General features: G+C 42.4%; 2 protein-coding genes across 2 annotated transcripts in view; both read left to right on the top strand.

The window, feature by feature from the left end:
- The window catches only part of LOC306923494 (tRNA (guanine-N(7)-)-methyltransferase-like), a 167,431-nt gene that overhangs the window by 43,051 nt on the left and 104,160 nt on the right, over positions 1-20,220 (top strand). The gene's annotated exons all lie outside the window — the stretch shown is intronic.
- Positions 479-19,531, top strand: lrrc56 (leucine rich repeat containing 56; the record flags this gene model as incomplete). The annotated part of the gene is made up of 14 exons (XM_079502275.1): positions 479-634; positions 2,903-2,990; positions 3,950-4,010; positions 5,662-5,758; positions 6,331-6,528; positions 12,170-12,344; positions 12,653-12,928; positions 14,135-14,278; positions 15,133-15,200; positions 16,284-16,429; positions 17,264-17,478; positions 18,599-18,840; positions 18,975-19,030; positions 19,238-19,531. 14 exons carry the CDS (start codon positions 479-481, stop codon positions 19,392-19,394), a joined length of 2,079 nt encoding a protein of 692 aa, XP_079358401.1. The 3' UTR covers positions 19,395-19,531.

The following is a 20,220-nucleotide window of genomic DNA, read 5'->3' as shown; positions in this document are numbered from 1 at the left end:
TACATGTCCATGTATTTGCCAGATAATCACTGTGTTTACTTATTTATATAATAATATTTTTCCCTTAAAAAACACACTATTCACAGATTAAATGTCTTTGCCACATAGTTACTTAATCGATTTTAAATAATTTAATCATTGCCATGAACCAATATCGTCCATGTATCGTATCGTTAACCATGTAGCCTATTGTGATGATGCGTATCATATCACTGCTAAAAATGTATTGTTACACCCCTACTATCTATAATGTGCTGCCACATTATTTATTTGTTTGCATTTTTGTATTTATTTTATATCCGAGTTTGTGGTCAAAGATATCATAAACAAAAATTGTGAAATAATTATGGTGCCTAGAGTTATCTGGTGCCCACTCTTCTGGGGTTCCCCTTTTTCTTAGTACATTGCTAAACAGACAAGAGAACTAGTTGCTATATGAAAAAATACTTTTGTCATCCATTTCAGGTACCTGTGAGACATGAGGGGCTCTCATGAGTCCATGCCTCAAGCACGACCTGGCACAGCTCGTGTGCTGGTGACTGAGTTAAGTGGATCAGGCCAAATTAATCCTTCACCTGCTGGATATGAGGACACAGAAACAACAGTGGAGCTGTACTTGTCTCCAGCAAAGCTGGTAAGGACTTGGAGATAGACATGCAATCAGTGTTCACCCCAGTTTACAATAGCCTATATCAGTCGCTCTCAACCTTTTCAGGCCGCAACCTCCCCCAAAATGACTTACTTACTTATCCTCTTCGTCCCTGTTGGGGCATAAGGCCACAACCCCCCAAAATAATCATTGGCTAATTGAACCGGGGACCCCGCAGAGATAATCATATTTGAACTGGAGACCCCCCAAAATAATCATATTCGAACAGGGGGGGGGGACCCCACCTTGAGCAGCACTTGAGCGTTGAGGCATTCCATTTGGTTTGTTCCTCACAGATAGATATAGTGATAACCGATCTACAAGTTCACAACGCATCCCCGCCTCGGTTCCCACAATCATGTGGGGACCCACCTGGGGGTCCCGAGTCCGACCCACAGATTGGGAACCCCTGGCCTATATCAGCAGCCCTCCTCTTTTATCCAGCCTTTAAATTGTAGGCTAGAAGTTTTCTGTATAGGCTGGCCAGTAGGCCCATACATTGCAGTGGTGGTACAGTGGTAATATCCTAGCCTGGCACGGCCAGACTGTGAATCCTCGCTATGAGGCTGGCCGTGCCAGGCTAGTAATATCCACCCCTATAGGGTCATCTTGGTGAGTAGTGTGAAACAACTGCTTGTGTTGCACTCCATTTTTTTGAGCTACAGTATTACCACATTACTGTGTGGATTGCTCCACAAAGTAGTGGCCAAACTTCCTTATCAAAATAAAGGGTACTGTAGATTTCCCAAACCCAAGGTGGGTCGGGAGACATTTGTGTGTCACGACTGGAGTAAAAATCCCATTTTCTTTTACTACATTTAAAGAAATGTATGTATTTAAAGTTTATTTAATTATTTTAATATAGATATACAGCAATTTTCACTAGTTTGGGTCCCGGGCAAACGTCTAATAATAATAATAATAACTAGAACTGCACTCTGTTGAGTGCCTACTTGCTTGTTGCACAGCTGTACTGTAGACCGCTACAAACTTTCAAATCTCAGCCTCTCTGTGAAAGAAGAGGCTGAGACGTTAACATACCTGCACGGTCTGTTTCCGTATGTCCCGTGGCAGCATACCCTGGCATTGGTACATATCTTCGTCACGTCATATGCTCATATGTCTATGTGTATATGTAATTTGTGAGTTGATTAGTGGTATACTGTGGTTACTCGGGTGGTTTGATGCGTAGGTTTAATCCACCCGACACCGACACTGAAACATCATTACGTCACCATCGTAAACCAATTATACCCTGGCATTGGTACATATCTTCATCACGTCATGGGACATATGCTTCGTAGCATGACGGAAAACATACCTGCACGGTCTGCTTCCGTATGTCCCGTGCCAGCATATGACGTAATGATTACTTATGCCTGTTATGGCAGTGGTACATATCTTCATCATGTCATATGCTCATATGCTGCTAAGGGACATACGCATCTGACGAAAAACATTACTTAAGTAATAATAATAAACTGAAACGTTTGGGAACCACTGCTGTAGGTTGTAAGCTCTGTGTGGAGTGTGCACAACCGCTGATTATTCTGAGCCAAAAGGCATGAAGTACAAAACGCTCCCGTCAATAATCATCTGTTGTTAGATTTGGGCAGGTGGTATGTTTCACAGCCAGGCACTACAGTACTACAGTAGTACTGTAGTGCCTGTAATGAGTGTAGTCACTACTACAGTCAGTTTTTCAGGTGAACTACGTTACATTTTGCTACAGGAAAATAAGTTGTGTAAACTGAAATGTTGTTTTGAGGTAGAGAGAGACAGACAGATCTTCACATTTTACCTGACCTCAATATTAAGTACTGAGATCTGGCATTAAGAAAAGTTAGAAATCTTATTTGAGATGACCAAATCTAACAATTATGTCAGTGGTAGACAAAAAGTGGTGGTGCAAGGTCTTATATAGCCTGATCAGCTGTGGTCTGACGTAATGTCAGTGACCATAGTAACCATGCTCATTCTTTTGGGCCCCACGTACAGGTACACACAAACACGGATACAAACAAAGCTTTTTTGAGTGGTTTGCACCACTCAAAAAAGTAAATGAATGAAATAAAATTCCTCTGGTGCCCTCATGGTCCTCACTAATGTTCATCCTTAAGTAAAAATGTAATTTTAAATGAAAATGTGGTTTTAAAAATCCCCATGTGTGTGACAATATCCCAAACTGCAATGACTGACAATCTAAGATCATTCTGATTCATTGTGTATAGAGCTCTTTTTTGTCCTTTCCAGAAATCCTTGTGTGGAACTCAAGACCTTTCCCAGGTGACCTCATTAGAGATCAGTGTGGACACTCGGGAAAAGACATTGGATAACTTTGGTAAGGACCCAACAGAAAGTCACAATTTAAGGCCTCCGTAATGGAAACTATGATGTAATGTTGGAGACTACCTTTCCGCAGAACTGCATTGCCTATGTTGTTACAGCTTTTTGTTTACAACTAGAGATGAAAAAAGTGTGAACCCATGTCGTAGGTGAAATGTTGTTCTCCCTGGAAATAAAAATGTCTGGGTTTCAGAGGCTATTGAGATGGTGACAGATGCCGATGTTTGATGAATAGCCATGCAGAAACACACACACACACACACACACACACACACACACACACACACACACACACACACACACACACACACACACACACACACACACACACACACACACACACACACACACACACACACACCAGGTTCATGCCCCCCACAGAACTCAACTCTGCTCAAAAGTATTTGTATCACACACAATCACTGTAGTCTTAAAGGGCTTTACAGGACCATGTATAACAAAGGAAACAAACAACGACCCTGTCCTTAGACTCTCAACTGGGCAAGGAAAAACTCCAAGAAAAAAGCCATGACAGGAAATTACAAGAAAGAAACATCGGGTAGGTTCCAAGTGGGCAATATCCAAATGCAAAACAAACAAAAGAACAAAACAATTAAATGTCCGTGCTGTACCATGACAGATGTTGCTTTTGCACACCACTTCATATCCTGCATCCCGATTGCTGAGTGAGTTGATAATCGCAGGGAACCTGTCCATTATGCCCTACTGCCAACTTCGTTCCAGGAAAATCCTAGATTGCGTAAAGTGTGGTTATGTTGGAAGGTTGTCTGTACAGGAGTGACTCACGGCCAGCAGCAGACTGAATGGAGTTTTAAATGTTGGTGAGGCGCGGCTGGAAGTGAGCCAAGCAGTTTAAGGCCCAATTGAATCAAGTCATCACCCCACTGTGACGTCAGAGAAGGAAATGTTTTCTTTTATCTCATCATCTCGCAGGTGTCTACTTGCCTGAGCTAGTGGAGCTCAAACTGAACAACAGTGTGATCACGTCAATAAGGTAAGTGGAAAGTCACACCCCCTAACAGTCATTGTCTTGTTCATTTTCGGTGTTGTGTTTCCTCTAATAACGTCCCGATCCCTTTCAGTTTGCAGAGTAACAGAAAGTGTAATGGGCAGAAAAACATTTATATAATGTATATTATAATATATAGGTATAAATAATTGCTAGTTTGATACCACTTAAAGAGTCCAGTTAAAGAACATGGAGCCAGATGACCCAGTTTGTACCGTGTTCACAATCTGCTGCAAGAAGTCAAACTACCTTAAGAGAGCTTTAATATTAGAACCAGAGCAGTGATGTCCCTGTGGGGATACCTGTCACTCTCCACATCAGCCCTGCCTTTTTTAGTGGAAGGCTGGGAATCTATTTAAATGCTTTGGCTTTGAAGGCATGCTTCTTAAAGGCTCATGGGTCTTTGTGTCTGATCTAAGAGTGCAGTGTGGTTACAGTGCAGGTGTTGGGCTCTGCTCTGCTCTGCTTCCACCCAAACTAGCGGTAGTAGTCCAGGAGGGACTTGTAACAGTCAGGATGGTTCTGTGTAGGGGACAAGCATGCAGCAGCTTGTAAAGCAGAGAGGACGTGCATCAACGAATCCGGTATGCTTCATTGTCCTGGATTAATCTATAGTTGTGTCTTGCGTTCTATGCATTCACCTGCCACTCACACATACATAGGATACAAAGCAGATTCCATGTGTATTGTGGCTAGTTCTATAAAGTAAAGTAAAGCAATATGCACATTCTCCTTGGGATTGTCCTATGTGTTTTAATTGCAGCCAGGCTGTGTCATTGATATTGGATGGAAGGAATGCAATAGACATCCAGGAAGACAGAGACACACACACACACACACACACACACACACACACACACACACACACACACACACACACACACACACACACACACACACACACACACACACACACACACACACACACACACACACACACACACACACACACACACACACACACACACACACACAGAGTCTCAATAGTGATCCTTGTGTGAGCACAGGTGGAGACAGCTACAGAGAGAGAGAGTGCAGGAAGATAGGGAGATGACCCACCCATGAGAGGACCAGCGAAGAGCTGACCGGATGTGCACAGCCTCTGATAGCATTTCCTGCTCTGGGCTGTGGGACTAGCTGACAAGAGCATTGTGGAGTTCTAGATACAGTGACTGACATTCTGCTGGACGTTTGGAGAGCAGGGTTATGCAGGGGAGAGGCCCGTTTAGAGGGGGAGAGAAATGAGTCTCTTGCCATTATAGATGAGCGACTAAATAGCCTTCTCATCATACATGACATTGTGCTATAGGTACCCTCACAAAAAGCATGCAGTAATCCTGGTCTCTTTACTGCCTCCCCCTGGCCAGCCGGGGCGCCTGATGGAGGGAAAAAGGAACTGGTTGGAATAACGTATTCCTTCCACACGCTACGTCCAACTGGGGTAACTCCCCCCTGTCAGGTGAAAAGAAGTGGCTTGGACTCCTCATGCATCGAAGGAAGTGTGAGGACAGTCCATTGCTCTCCCCAGGTTGGCAGAGGGAGTGTAGCGCCCAGGATTACATTAGATAATTGACACTGGGTGAAAAAATAGGTTGCAAAATAGTGTAATAAAAATGACATTGTTCTTTCTTCTCAGGGACCTGGGAACCACCCTCTCCCACCTGCAGATACTGTGGATGTCTAGGTGCTGCCTGCAAGACCTAGAAGGCCTCATCTGCTTTTCCTCTATCGAGGTAGAGTTTAAAGGTTGTAAATGTCTCAGTGTAGTATCAATGTTGACAGCACTCAATTTTTATAGTTTATCTCTCTTTGTTGAATTTGATGCAATGTTTAGGGGGCCGGGTGGCAAAAGGGTATCTGGGGGATTGGCAATGACGAAAAAAAATAAAAAAAATAAAAAGAACTACAAACAAACAAAAATAAATCATGATGACCAATCCATGATATACTGTACAAGCTCATAGCGCGGCACTATAGGTGCCGCTGCCGCGCTACGAGCTTGTACTGTAGATCTGCAATTTTTTAACAAATGTGAATACGTGTGCAAATCTTTGAATATGTATTCTTTCACAGCAAACGTTTTTTTTAACTCAAATCTTTGCTTCTGGAGGGTCCCTGGAACAACATTTTTAGATGGGGGTCGGCGGCCAATTACATATCATTTTTGGGGTCTTTTCCTTGACATGAAATCATTTGAGAACCACTGATCTAGAAACATAGGTTTTTCAGAAAACTGTCATGATTTAGAAGACATTTGAAGATTCAGGTCTCAATGGGTTAACCTGGATGAATGTCGTTGCGTCAGGAGTTGTACGTGGCCTACAACAACGTGTCGGACCTGAGTCCAGTCAGCGCGCTGGAGAATCTGCTGGTGTTGGACCTGGAGGGCAACGACGTGGACGACCTGGTCCAAGTCCAGTACCTGGGACTGTGCAGTCGACTGAGCACACTCACCCTGCGCGGTAACCCTGTGTGTCTCTGCCCGCACCCCGCTGCCACCCAGGTAGGATTAGGTTTCACTGTTAACTTGTATAGAGCTATCAATAGGAGAGAAGATGACTAATTAACATGAACAAGGAACACAGACAGCAGATGTTTAGGGGTGTGCTGAAATATCGATATTGCGATATATATCGATACGTCCTCCCGCGATAAATAATCAATATCGATTATTAAAATATTGATAAAAAAATAAATACAAAAATGAAATGTTGTTCATAATGAAGTGATGAACAACATGTTTAGAAAAGGAGGAAATGACAGCTAAAATAAAGCAAATCCCACTCTCACATTCCACAGCAACCAGGAGTACTGAATTACTGGATGGTGATTTGTCCAAACAGCTTTGTGGGAATACAAAATGCAGAATGCATTTCCCCAGCAGTGGACAAGTCCACTGACACCAGTGATAATGGTCAGTTGGTGGTGTTTGTGAGGTATTATGATGATACCAGTGATAATGGTTGGTGGTGTTTGTGAGGTATTATAATGATACCATGTGATAATGGTCAGTTGGTGGTGTTTGTGAGGCATTATGATGATACCAGTGATAATGGTTGGTGGTGTTTGTGAGGTATTATGATGATACCAGTGATAATGGTTGGTGGTGTTTGTGAGGTATTATGATGATACCAGTGATAATGGTCAGTTGGTGGTGTTTGTGAGGCATTATGATGATACCAGTGATAATGGTCAGTTGGTGGTGTTTGTGAGGCATTATGATGATACCAGTGATAATGGTTGGTGGTGTTTGTGAGGTATTATAATGATACCATGTGATAATGGTCAGTTGGTGGTGTTTGTGAGGCATTATGATGATACCAGTGATAATGGTTGGTGGTGTTTGTGAGGTATTATGATGATACCAGTGATAATGGTTGGTGGTGTTTGTGAGGTATTATGATGATACCAGTGATAATGGTCAGTTGGTGGTGTTTGTGAGGCATTATGATGATACCAGTGATAATGGTCAGTTGGTGGTGTTTGTGAGGCATTATGATGATACCAGTGATAATGGTCAGTTGGTGGTGTTTGTGAGGCATTATGATGATACCAGTGATAATGGTCAGTTGGTGGTGTTTGTGAGGTATTATGATGAGGGTATGAGGCAAAGGGGGAGTTTATTGAGTATTAATTTAGTGTTTGAGTGGTGCAACCACTATAGACAGCTATGTGTGTGTCCCTCCCTGTGTCCGAGCACGGAAATAGCGTTTTTTTCAGTTCCAAGTATTTTGTAGTTGCAGATATTGTGATATATCGTTGATGAAATTTCATACAATATATCGATATATCGCAAATATCGCAATATATCGAATATCGTGATATTATCGTTATCGAGGGCCTAGTATCGCGATATATATATCGTATCGTGAGGTACCCATATCGTCCCACGGTCCCACCCCTACAGATGTTACAGTGTTGCAAACCTGCGGTTGTTGTTGATATTGTGATGTGGCCGTGAAATTACTTTGAAATATCTCTGCTATGTAGAACTCCCATTGGCTTTCAAAATTTGCAGGATTGGCCCGTTTTGAACAAAAAGCCTCAAATCATGAACGCATCGTGCAATTTACGTGAAATCTTTCACAGACGTTCTTACTAGGCTGAGGAATATATCCCACCCTTTTTTCATTGGCCTGTTATAGCGCCACCAACAAGTGGATTTTTGCTAAACACATTTTTTGAACAAAATGCCTCAAATCATCCAATTGCCATCCAAGGCGTAAGAAGAAATGGCACCCTTTTCACATTGGCTTATTATAGCGCCACCAGAAGGCCACAACCTGACCTGCCCTGGTGGAGACCTGTGCCCCGAGGGGCACCTTTTTTTGTTATTGTGCAGTACACAAGATTGCTCATAAATATCTTTGATTATAGAATTTAGTTGGAGATATTGGGAAGGCTAGCTCTCTACTTCTTCCTATCATTCTAGACTACTAGACTGTGGGTTTTTTGCGCCAGCATGAATGTGTTTATTTACACCCAGCAGCAGAGCATTAATTAGGAAACTAGGGCAATGAGGGGAGAGGCTGATCTGAATATGCATTAGCCAAGCTCTTTGTAGTGACTGACTGAAGGGTCCTTGGATTTGCTTTCTTGCCAAACTATCATTCCTCTCTCTCTCTCTCTCTCTCTCTCTCTCTCTCTCTCTCTCTCTCTCTCTCTCTCTCTCTCTCTCTCACACACACACACACACACACACACACGCACACGCACACACACACACACACACACACACACACACACACACACACACACACACACACACACACACACACACACACACACACACACACACACACACACACATCCATTTACTAACCCTCATCCACCCCCTATTTTCTCCTTCGTTTCCGATTCTAGGTCTTTGCGCTTTCTCTCATTCACTCCATCTGTGTGGTGTGGTGTTGAGTGGGAGTGCCCTGCTCTAATGTGATCTCTCCTCTCAGTAACACAGTGCTTTTACTGGACTGGACTCTCTGCTCTCGCTCTGTGCTGATAAGAGACCTCTGTCCTGATAAATGCCTAGATCTTTAGTTTCAAATGTATAAAAAAACTTGGGTTGATAAAAGAAAAGTATTTTTTTTTGTCTCCAGTATAATTCATTAATTATATAAGTATAATGAAGTTCCACACAGAGCCATTGCCGCTCCAGAGAGAATGTATAGGATAAGATAAGATAAACCATATTGATCTCTGTTGGACAATTCAGATGTCATAGCAGCAACAATATAAGGGTGAAAACATAGGATACACTGTAGGTGTAGGCCAGGTATGAGTAGAGAGATAAGAATAAGAATTAAAATAAATAGACATAAGTGTAAATCTACACAAGGTCCCAGTGTTTATGGGTCACGACTTGAGTACAAATCCAATTGTCTTTTCCTACATTTCATTTTAAACACATTATTAAAAAAATGTTTTGAAATATATATTTCAAAAAAATATATATATATATTCTTTAATGATTTAATGATTTTTGAAATAAACAAAGCAACAAATCTAAGACATTCCATGAATAACAAATAAATAAATAATTAAGAAGTATAGTGAAAATAGTCACGCTACAAGTTTGTGTGTGCTTGTAGCTATTTTCACTAGTTTGGGTCCCGGTCAAACGTCTAATCTCTCTTTTGGGTCTCGACCTGCAGTTTGGGAACCACTGCTTATATTCAACCAATAAATGTACAGTATCACCTGTGAATAACATCGTGGCAGAGACACACCTCTGCCTACCCAAGGAGTCACACATAATGTTAGAATGTAGACTATTTATTTACCACGTCTAACTAACCAGATATTAGCCAAATTAGCCATTCCTGCAGTGACATCATATTAACAATGTTGTAGTGCTATTTTTAGAAGTGGTGGCCCAGGCGGTGGCGTAACCGTCTGGGCACCCGACTGGTAATCCAGTCGCAGTGTGCCGCGGGTTCGACTCCCGAGCCCGACACGGCCTTTACTGCATGTCTTCCCCCATCTCTCTCCCGTTTCCTGTCAGCCTACTGTCTGTCCCTTCAAAAAACCAATAAAAGGCGTAAGCCGCAAAAAAAATATCTTAAAAAAAAAAAAAAAAAAAGAAGTGGTGGAGCACACCTCAGCCCAGTTTCTTCGTTCATATAACCATTAAGGAAATTTATTTTCAAAACTGCCCGAGATTCCTGGTTTAGAATCAGGGCTGGTACAGGTTATTATTCCCACAGGGAACTTGTGAGACTGCCTACTGATGTACTGTACAAGTCAATTTTATTTCATGACCTGCAGGGGGAATGACATGACCTCTGCAGAAAACTACAAGGATAATTTCATTTTTCTTTTTCAAACAAGCAACTAAATTAAAAAAACAAATCCTATTGTGGCCATTCAGCCAGTGTTGCCAGTGTTGAAGATAAACAAAGTGGCCAGGTCTACAAAAACAAGCCCAAAAGAGGCTTGGCTACATGAGTGCGTGTGTGAAAATACCTGATCTAGAAACTCACAACCCGCCTTGAAAAAATATGAAAAATGTGGAATGTGTTTTGAAACATTTTAACAACATACATTTTGTATGGGGATTTATATGAGGGGACACAGACCTGGGGTCAGTTTGAGTTGAGAAGTTACAATGAAAGGTGGTGGAAAAAGTACTCACAGTTTTTACTTAAGTAAAAGTATCAAAACTGCATGTAGAAATAAAATACTCTGTTACAAGTAAAAGTCCAGAATTCAAAATGTACTTGACTACAAGTGCAAAAGTATTGGCATACAAATTTACTTTTAAAGTACCAAAAGTAAAGGTACTCATTATGCAGAATGTCTCATTTCAAGTTTTCAAATGTATAAAAATCGTTTGAAAATAGCCGATCTACAAGCTCACATCAAAGTAGTAACTAGTACGTTTTCAAATAAATGTAGAGTAGAAGTACAATATTTGGAACGGAGATGTAGTGGAGTAGAAGTATTGCAAATTGGACATACTCAAGTAAAGTGTGTTTATTTGAAAACTAATAACATCCAGTTACGAGTTACCATCTGAGAATGAGACACAATATAGTCCACGACTTACAGTATTTCCATTGAGGTTCTACAAAAATAAATAAATAATAATAATAATAATAATAATAATAATAATAATACATGAAACATTTCGGGTGTGACAGTACATTACAGTACAGTAGAGGGACCCCCACACGGTAACTCTGTCATTTCTCAACCGTTTCGGACGCGGGGTGGCTCGCCGGAACCGGACCGGCCCGGCCCCCTGGGTGCATTCCTGGGGGTCTGGATGTTCCAGGGACACCCCCGGGGACGCCCACATGGAGTTGCACCACTTACTTCACAAGGGTGTGATTTTAAGTAAAAAACCTGAGTACTCTTTCCACCACTGCTTAGACATAGATGTGTTGGATAGCAGATTTTTTGCTGTGAATGGAATAAATCACATGAGGCGGTGTGGTCTTTCTAAGTTGACATTGTGGATAGCTGCCCTTGACACATTCGTTTAGCTCCTCTGCCCCACCTGCAGATTGCTGGCACGATGCTGGCTTTGATTGAGCGTAATGGTCCACTGGGGATGTTGTCATTCTGCAGCCTACTCCTGTATCTTTTGAAATGAGTCTGTATGATGACTTTAGTCATGCTGTCATACCTTGTCACCTTCAACAGGACACACAGATCCTGTTCCCTTTTCACCAATGAGACAAACAAGGAAACAGGATATGGGTGTCACTATAAAATTTTCATAATAGTCCAGAGAATATTTAGATAATAGTGCATAAATATATCCTGTAATGCTGTCTTATAATTACCTTGATATTAACTAGATAATACGAAGAAACTTTAAACTGGACATCTATACATATTACGGAAGTCACAGTTTCCATCTTTTGGCCTCTATTTTGGCTTACTCCATTTCTCCATGGGTCCAATCCCTCATCTCCCCTCTTCCCCCTTCCCTTGAATTCTCTCCTCTCCCTCTATTTTTCCATGCCTCTCTATCTCTCTCTCTCTCTCTCTCTCTCTCTCTCTCTCTCTCTCTCTCTCTCTCTCTCTCTCTCTCTCTCTCTCTCTCTCTCCCTCTCTTTCTCTCCTCCATTCCTTCTATTCCTTCCGCTCCTCTTTGTCTTGCCTTATTTCTCCCATCGTCTCACTCCAACCCCTCCCAGACGGAGGAGTACAGCTATCGGGCGGCGGTGAGGGAGCTCGTCCCCCAGCTGCGTTACCTAGACGATACACAGGCAGAGGAGGAGGAGGGGCCTGGCTGCAGCAGCGACATGGGAGAAGAGTGGGCCATGCTCCGAGACGCCATCAGAGACTCCACCCAGGCCGTTACTGAAGATGGTGTGTGTGTGTGTGTGTGTGTGTGTGTGTGTGTGTGTGTGTGTGTGTGTGTGTGTGTGTGTGTGTGTGTGTGTGTGTGTGTGTGTGTGTGTGTGTGTGTGTGTGTGTGTGTGTGTGTGTGTGTGTGTGTGTGTGTGTGTGTGTGTGTGTGTGTGTGTGTGTGTGTGTGTGTGTGTGTGTGCGCGTGTGCACGTCCACATAAGTGTTTTTCTGCATATACAAGACCGGACCTGAAACTGTCATTTCATTTTATATCTCCTAGAAGACCTTGTTCATAATAAAGCGATCCCACTCTGTTCTTTTGGCAGAGCTGACAGCAGCCAGTACCTGTCCTTCCGACAGACCCAGCTCTGCCAATAAGCGGCCCACTTCTAGCCTGTGCTCCTCAGCGGGCTCCAGACGACCCTCCATACTGTCCACACCACCATCCATGGAGGGCTCCAGACCCTCCACACTGTCCACACCACCATCCATGGAGGGCTCCAGACCCTCCACACTGTCCACACCACCATCCATGGAGGGCTCCAGACCCTCCACACTGTCCACACCACCATCCATGGAGGGCTCCAGACCCTCCACAGGCAGTACGTGGTGGAAAACTCACTCAAGTAAAACTATAAATACTGCACCATTTACCAATACTGCAAGTAGAAATACTCTGTTACAAGTAAAAGACCGGAATTCAAAATGTAGTACTTAAAGTCAAAGTACAAAAGTATGGGTATCAAAATGTACATAAAGTATCAAAAGTAGAAAGTGCTCATTATGCAGAATGTTCCATGTCAAGTTTTCAAATGTTTTCAAATCTTTTGATAAATGGCAGATCTACAAGCTCACAATCCGCTTTTAGATCTGCTATTTTCAAATGGACGATATGTAATGTATGTTTTGTAATAATAATCTAAATCTACAAAGTAACTAACTAGTAACACATGTTTAACACTCCTATGTCCAGCTTTGAGGGTTTGTGTAAACACAAACATTGTCCTAACACAAATATTGAATGCCATTGACAATGAATGGCCAGTTTTGAGTGTTTGTGTAAACACAAACATCATGCAAACACAAACATTGAAGACAAAAGTGAGGATGCAAACTGTGAATGGCTGGAATGAGATGATGTATGATGATAAGTGCGCCCCTCACTTCACACGGGTGTGACGTTTATTTCAAATAAATGTAGTGGAGTAAAAGTACAATATTTGGATCCGAGATGTAGTGGAGTAGATGGTATAAGTATTGGAAGTTGGAAATAATACTCAAGTACAAAGTACAAATACCTCAAAAGTGTACTTAAAGGACCACTTCACCACTTTTCAACCTATCTTCATATAATAGCTCACTAATAATCATGAAAAAATGGCACAATTTCTTTCTACTCAGTCTGTGTCTCATAGGACGGCTGTGGGCAGTTTAGAAACCGTCTTCCAGTGACATCATCATTAGGCAGATTTTTTTTTAAACAAGATTTTTTAACAAAAATGTTTAGATTTTCATTATCGTGAGAACGATGGCTTCCATTTTCGCATTGCAACTTTTCAGGACTAGAAAGCCTGCAGTTTCTATTAGCTTGGATTCCCCATCGATGATGTCACTGGAAGACGGTTTCTGAACTGCCCACAGCCCTCCTATGAGACACAGACTGAGTAGAAAAACATTGCGCCATTTTTTCATGATTATTAGTGAGGACCTATTATATGAAGATAGGTTGAAAAGTGGTGAAGTGGTCCTTTAAGTACAGTACGTAAGTGAATGTACTTAGTTACGTGCTACCACTGTCCACTCCACAGGGTCCAGGCCACCATCCATGGATGGCTCCTCCAGACCTGTGTCAGTTTCTGCGTCCAGGGTGCTCTCTCCTCCAGGATCCAGACCTGGCTCTGCAGACTCAGACCCAGCTGCAGTGTATTCCAATGCCAGTGTCCTCACACATGGTGAGACATTTTGCCTAATACCCTACACTGCCGTCACTTCCTTTGTTGCATTGAAACGGTAACCTTTCTGTTTTCTAAGTTCATCAATGTTACCTACATGATGGAATAATATATATTATCACGCAGGAATACAACGAATACTGGGCAATGATGATGCATTTTTATTATGCTTTTAACTTACATTTTATTTGCAGATTGTCATACAGTTACAGTCACAGTGCAGGGGTTCATATAACATCAAGCAACATAGTCCAGTCCATTGAATGTCCATCATTATTATCATCAGTGTCGTCTTATTGGGTTCTATATGCAGTCCATTTCTCGATGAATAGATCCTCTTGCAATCTCAAGTTATGGTTTGGTTTCTCCATTAAAAATATCTCCTCCACAATGTCCAGCCACTACTCACAAGCTGGAGGTTCTGTTTTGTACCATAGCCTTGTAATTGCTTTTTTAACTAGCTGCCAATAATGCTTTGACCAGGTAGTAGGTACATATTTTCTCTTTGTGTATTATCCTGTGTCAAGTTACCCAAGTACAGTACAACACTTGTCTTGGGTATCTCATAGCTCTTCTTCAATGATGATGCAGTTTAAGTGTGCGCTGATTGGCCAACTGCTGTATTTCCCCATGGGCTGATACAGCAGCTAACCAGAGGCTGACATTTTATAACCCTCCCTATACCCAGGGCAAAGAAAGGCTGGCTATGTGACATACATACTGTATAGTATAATAGACTAAACTACTGTACATGCTGTAGAAAAGCCTACCTGTATAGATCACACAACAGTGCCTCCCAGAGGACTTTCAGACAGTGGTTTCTTGTGCTCAAGTCCTTTCTCTGTTTTTTGAAGGGGTTGGAAAGATCCTGTTCTGTGGTAACCCTGTCCAGGCACTGCGAGCAAGGAGAGAGCAACTGAGGGTACGTGACACGCTTGTGTTAGAATACACAACAACATCCCCACCAAGTTTTCCTTGAAGGATCTGAATCCGCAATCTGTCATCAGTAAATCATTTTCAATCTGTCACTTCCGTACGTTCCAGCCCCTGAAGTGCAGCGTTTAGTTTAACATGAAAGGGACATGGAGAACTGGAGTGAATGGGAGTATTTATGGGCCGTGACAGGTCATTATGGCCGGCTGGCACAGTGCGCACGTCCCCTCTAACGTCATGTCAGAATAAACAGAAGGAGGTAATTATCGATGGGAACGGGGGGCGGAGGTGCAGCGGTGACAGATGGCGCTCTCAGTCGTGACACCATGCTGCAGTCTCTGTCATACTGGCATAAGCACACAGCTGCTGTCATTATCTCATTCACTCTCTCTCTCTTATCTTAATTCATCAGCACTTTTTCCTTTCCTTTCCTTCTCGCTTCTCTCTCTTTCCACTACTAGAGCACAACAGTTAATCGGACTAATCAATTTAATTGATTATAAGAATGATACATTTTGGGGATTTTCTTTTTTAAGTGGTCTTTACATTCAAAATAAATACAGTAGTGTAAATGTTCAAAAATAGCCGATCTTCAAGCTCACAACACATCAATCGGCTATATTCACTATTTTTGTTGTATAACGATGTATAAAATAGGCCTTAAGATTTTGTCAATCATGACAAATCAAGTTTTTTAGTGTTAATTCATTCATATGGAAAAATTTAAACACTCTTCTCGATTATTTATCTCAAAAGTAATAATCAAAAGCCCAAACCACACCAATTGGTCGCCATGCAACTCCTTGCAACCAAACGGTTGTGAGTAGACGCATGTAGACGCATGCAGTTGCAAACAACCATTGAATTGAACCAATTGAATCACTTGGGTCGACAGACATGGCCCCCATGGTGCAACAGGACATATCACACCGCTGGGACGAACGCTAAAACCGCTTTATTGCGTCTCGACCCATTGTTGTGGTTTGGGCTTAATAATTGCTGAAAACATAATCTTGCTGACCCTTTTATTATTGCCCTCAGACACTCATGTTCCCTTCATTCCTCTCCATAGACGGCACCTGCCACATCGACGTGCACCCCACGTGACCACCTGCCTATCCACGTGCCAGAACACACGTATGATCTGGAGCAGCCCGATGTGGGGGAGCGCAGCAGTGTGTTCGCTGAACTCAAAGCCTGGAGGAAGCAGCACGCCAAGTACTGACCACTCATTGACCCCTATTCACTCATTTAGCTACCATGTCACCTTCTGCCTTCTTCCACAGTCACAATAGACTTCCAAGGATTGGCCTGGGCCATGGCTCAGTGGTCCAGGCACCTAAGCCAGTCTGGCAGTGTGCCGCGGGTTCGACTCCCGATCCCGACAGCCTTTACTGCATGTCTTTAAAAAAAAAAGACTTCCAAGGATTATTTTCCTTTATTGTGCTTAGAACCCATCGTAGGTAGATAGATAGATAGATAGATAGATAGATAGATAGATAGATAGATAGATAGATAGATAGATAGATAGATATAACACAACACAGAAAGCCCTGGGGGCTTATTCCCATTGTGGTCCATAGTAGAATTTTAAAGACATACAATAATAGACCAGACATCATCAACACTAATTAGCAATAAAGCACAACACGTCATGCTGTGACACATTGGGACTCATTGTGAGCTTGTAGATGATCTGATATTTCTGGTTCCCTCCAGAATAGGCATCTTAGTGGTTAATAGACATTCTGTTCCAGTCTCATACTGGATGCAATATTCAGGTTTATGATTTGTTTTTAAAGCATTGAGTAGGCCAGCCCTCTCTCCACCTCTAGGACACGGAGGTTTCATCATCCTAGTACACGAGGACAGCAGTGGAAACAAGGCCAAAGGCTTTCTTGGTTTCATCCTTTTAGCAGAATTCTTGTACTGTACTTCCCTATGCCTGTCAATCAAAAGGGTCAAACGATGGCAGGGTTGTCATAAGGTATTTGACTGTGCAAGTGTGAAGTAAAACAACTCTTTGCCTCTTTCATTATTTGTGTTTTTCAGACGCCTACTGGACATAGAAAGGGAAAGATTACCACAAATACTGACTATTCATTATGATGATGAAGAGGAGGAATATGGCAACGAAGAGGAGGACCTCTGTGTGACGAAGAGTGATGTCAGTGATGGAGATGATGACAGGGAAGAGGTAGAGGAGAGGAAAGCCTGTGAACCAGATACTGCATCTCCTGATTCCTGTTTCCAGTCTATTTCCCCAGGTGAATAGTCGCTGAACTTGCCATATATTTGATGTAAACATGTCTACAGTAAGTAGTAACTGACATGCTAAACTAGACCAAAGGCAGCAATGCTGACATCTGAACCTTACTCAACCACTTTTGTCTTAAACCATACTTAATTTTTTCTATTCTTCGCCTTTTTTCACAAAGATTTTGCCTATTATTATTATTATTATTATTATTATTATTATTATTATTATTATTATTATTATTATTATTATTATTATTATTTTTTTTTTTTTTTTTTTTTTTTTTTTTTTTTTTTGAGAGGCGATAGCCCCTCCTACAGGTTTAATGTTTTTCTTTCCTTTGGAGTTTTATTTATTTTTTTGTTCTATTTTAGCCTATTCCCAGCTACACTTCCTCTGCCAACCTGGGGGGGTAGCGGACTGACCTCATGCCTCCTTCTATGCATGAGGAGTCCAAGCTGCTTCTTTTCACCTGACGGGGGAATTTCCCTGGCCGGACATAGCGCGTGGAAGGAACACGTTATTCCGACCAGTTCCTTTCCCCTCCATCAGGCGCCCCGGCTGGCCAGGGGGAGGTAGTTTTAGAGACCAGGATTACTGTATGTTTTTGTGAGGGTACCTACCCTAGGGGACACGGGGAGAACATGCAAACTCCACACAGAAAGGCCCTTTCGCCAACCCCACCTCGGGTATGGGCACTGATGACGCGGAGGAGCATGCTTTGGCTAGGCAAAAATGGCAGTCGCCATTCAATCAATCTTAAATGGGCCAATAGGGTTTCATAGGCGGGGAAACAGAGTCGGTGGTCAGTCGGGTGGTCAAAAGTGGGGTGGTTGAAATCTGTGAGAGTGGGGGTGTTGCGACGTACTCACAGCGCCTGGATGCGCTGTCAGGCCAGAGCCTATGTGGCATGCGCCTGGACCACTAGGCCAGCGGGCGCCCCAATCTTTGCCTAATATGACATGACCAGAATAGGGATGATAGGATTCACGTGGTTGAGAGAGTTTTTATGATGACAATAAGTCTCTGAGAAGAGAATGCAGAAGCTCCACATTACCTTTCTACCTGTTCCACAGTTCTGTGTTATAAACAACCAATGGGCGATCTAATGTTGAAATCTTGGTTTTCAGACCTGTCCCACAGAGATTCGTTATCCCCTGAGTTAGCTCGACTGTCCCTGTCTCCAGACACCAGCCTGTCCCCTTCTCCTCCAACGAGTGCTGCAGGAGCCACTGGAAACCAGAGGCCATTTGGGATAAGAACACGCAGACTCAAGCTCAGCCTGGGCAGTGGAATGTCCAAGGCTAGCCCGGGAGAGCAGCAAACCACACAAACCACCGTCTCCGAACTGGGATCTCAGAGGGTCAAAGAGGTGGTTATACTTAAAGTGCCTGTTTTTAGTTTGGTGTGAATGAATAAAACGTACCACTTTATCATGTGCAAGTATTCTGAGAGAGAGCATACTTTTTCTGTGTATAAACTAAAGCCCCTCTATGGTCCTTGAAGACACAGATACCCCATCGGCCAACCACCCTGAAAGATGGAGGCCTCCAAGATCCATGGTATGGAGTTATAAAGTTATTTGGATCTTGAATCTATTAAGCTACTTAGTATCCTGTACGTTTTTCTGGTTGGATTCCTTTGAATTGATTTAATTTAATTTCAGCTCATTTTGACTGATTAATAATTCTTATCTATTATCGCAATATATTTTGAGGTAGGTTTTGAGAAGTGTATGAATGTACTTAAACAAAGGCTCTTTCTTTCAGTACCGGGATGAGGATGCAGTCTACGAGTCAACACCAACCCACCAGACCACTAGATAGACCACCTATTCTGCGTCCTCATACGGCCAGGGCAGTGCTACAGAAACATCTTCCGCATCACACCCTCGAGCCCAGCAGGGGGAGCTCACACCTGGACTGACATCAGAAGTTCAGAACATGAATGCCCTGGTGGGAGGAACGGGTAGGACATCTGGCTGAACATTCACACCAATGTGACTACTATTGACTCAAATAACTTTGCAAGAGCAGTGCTCTGCTTTGAGATCTGATGTAATTTCCTGGGATTTCCCATGAGAACAGTCGGTTATGTTCTGACCTACACTGTGGAAAAAGCACCATAGACAGATATTAAGCAGGGCGAGGCATCTGTTTCAGCAGAGCAGAGCTGTCACTGAGACAGTGAAAATGAACTATTTTTGTACAAATTATTTGGGTTATAATTACAGCTACATAAAATTTCCTGAAGAGTTCTTGACTTTTGTTTTTGTTTAGCTATGTGATTATTAAAGGTGTGATACCACACATGGATCCCTCAGGGTTAAATTCTGCATAATTGTAACTGCTCAGAGGTATGTTCCATAATAATAATAATAATAATACAGCTCAATCACTTTGATCCACCTTCCTCAAAAGTGTTACATGTAAAACACCAAGGGATAGTTTGTGCAGCGACATGGACCTTTTACCAGGTCCATGTCTGCAGGGTTCTGAATGAATGTTGATTTGGGATAGGCCGATAATGATAACCATGAATGAGTACTAGATTGAACAATTGACACTGATGACTGAAATTCACAATAGTTTACTTTCAGTAAGCTCAACAACTTGGGACAGCTCACCAATGAAGTATCATTGTCCTCATGCGACAGGCCTAAATCTAATATGCCTTTTTTTATGAATAAAATTATATTTTGGCCAATCTTCTCTCTGTACAGTACAGTACAGTACAGTACAGTACAGTACAG

The sequence above is a fragment of the Electrona antarctica genome (assembly GCF_951216825.1).
Source record: "Electrona antarctica genome assembly, chromosome: 5".
NCBI lineage: Eukaryota > Metazoa > Chordata > Actinopteri > Myctophiformes > Myctophidae > Electrona > Electrona antarctica.
This window is presented reverse-complemented; position numbering and strand designations above follow the sequence as displayed.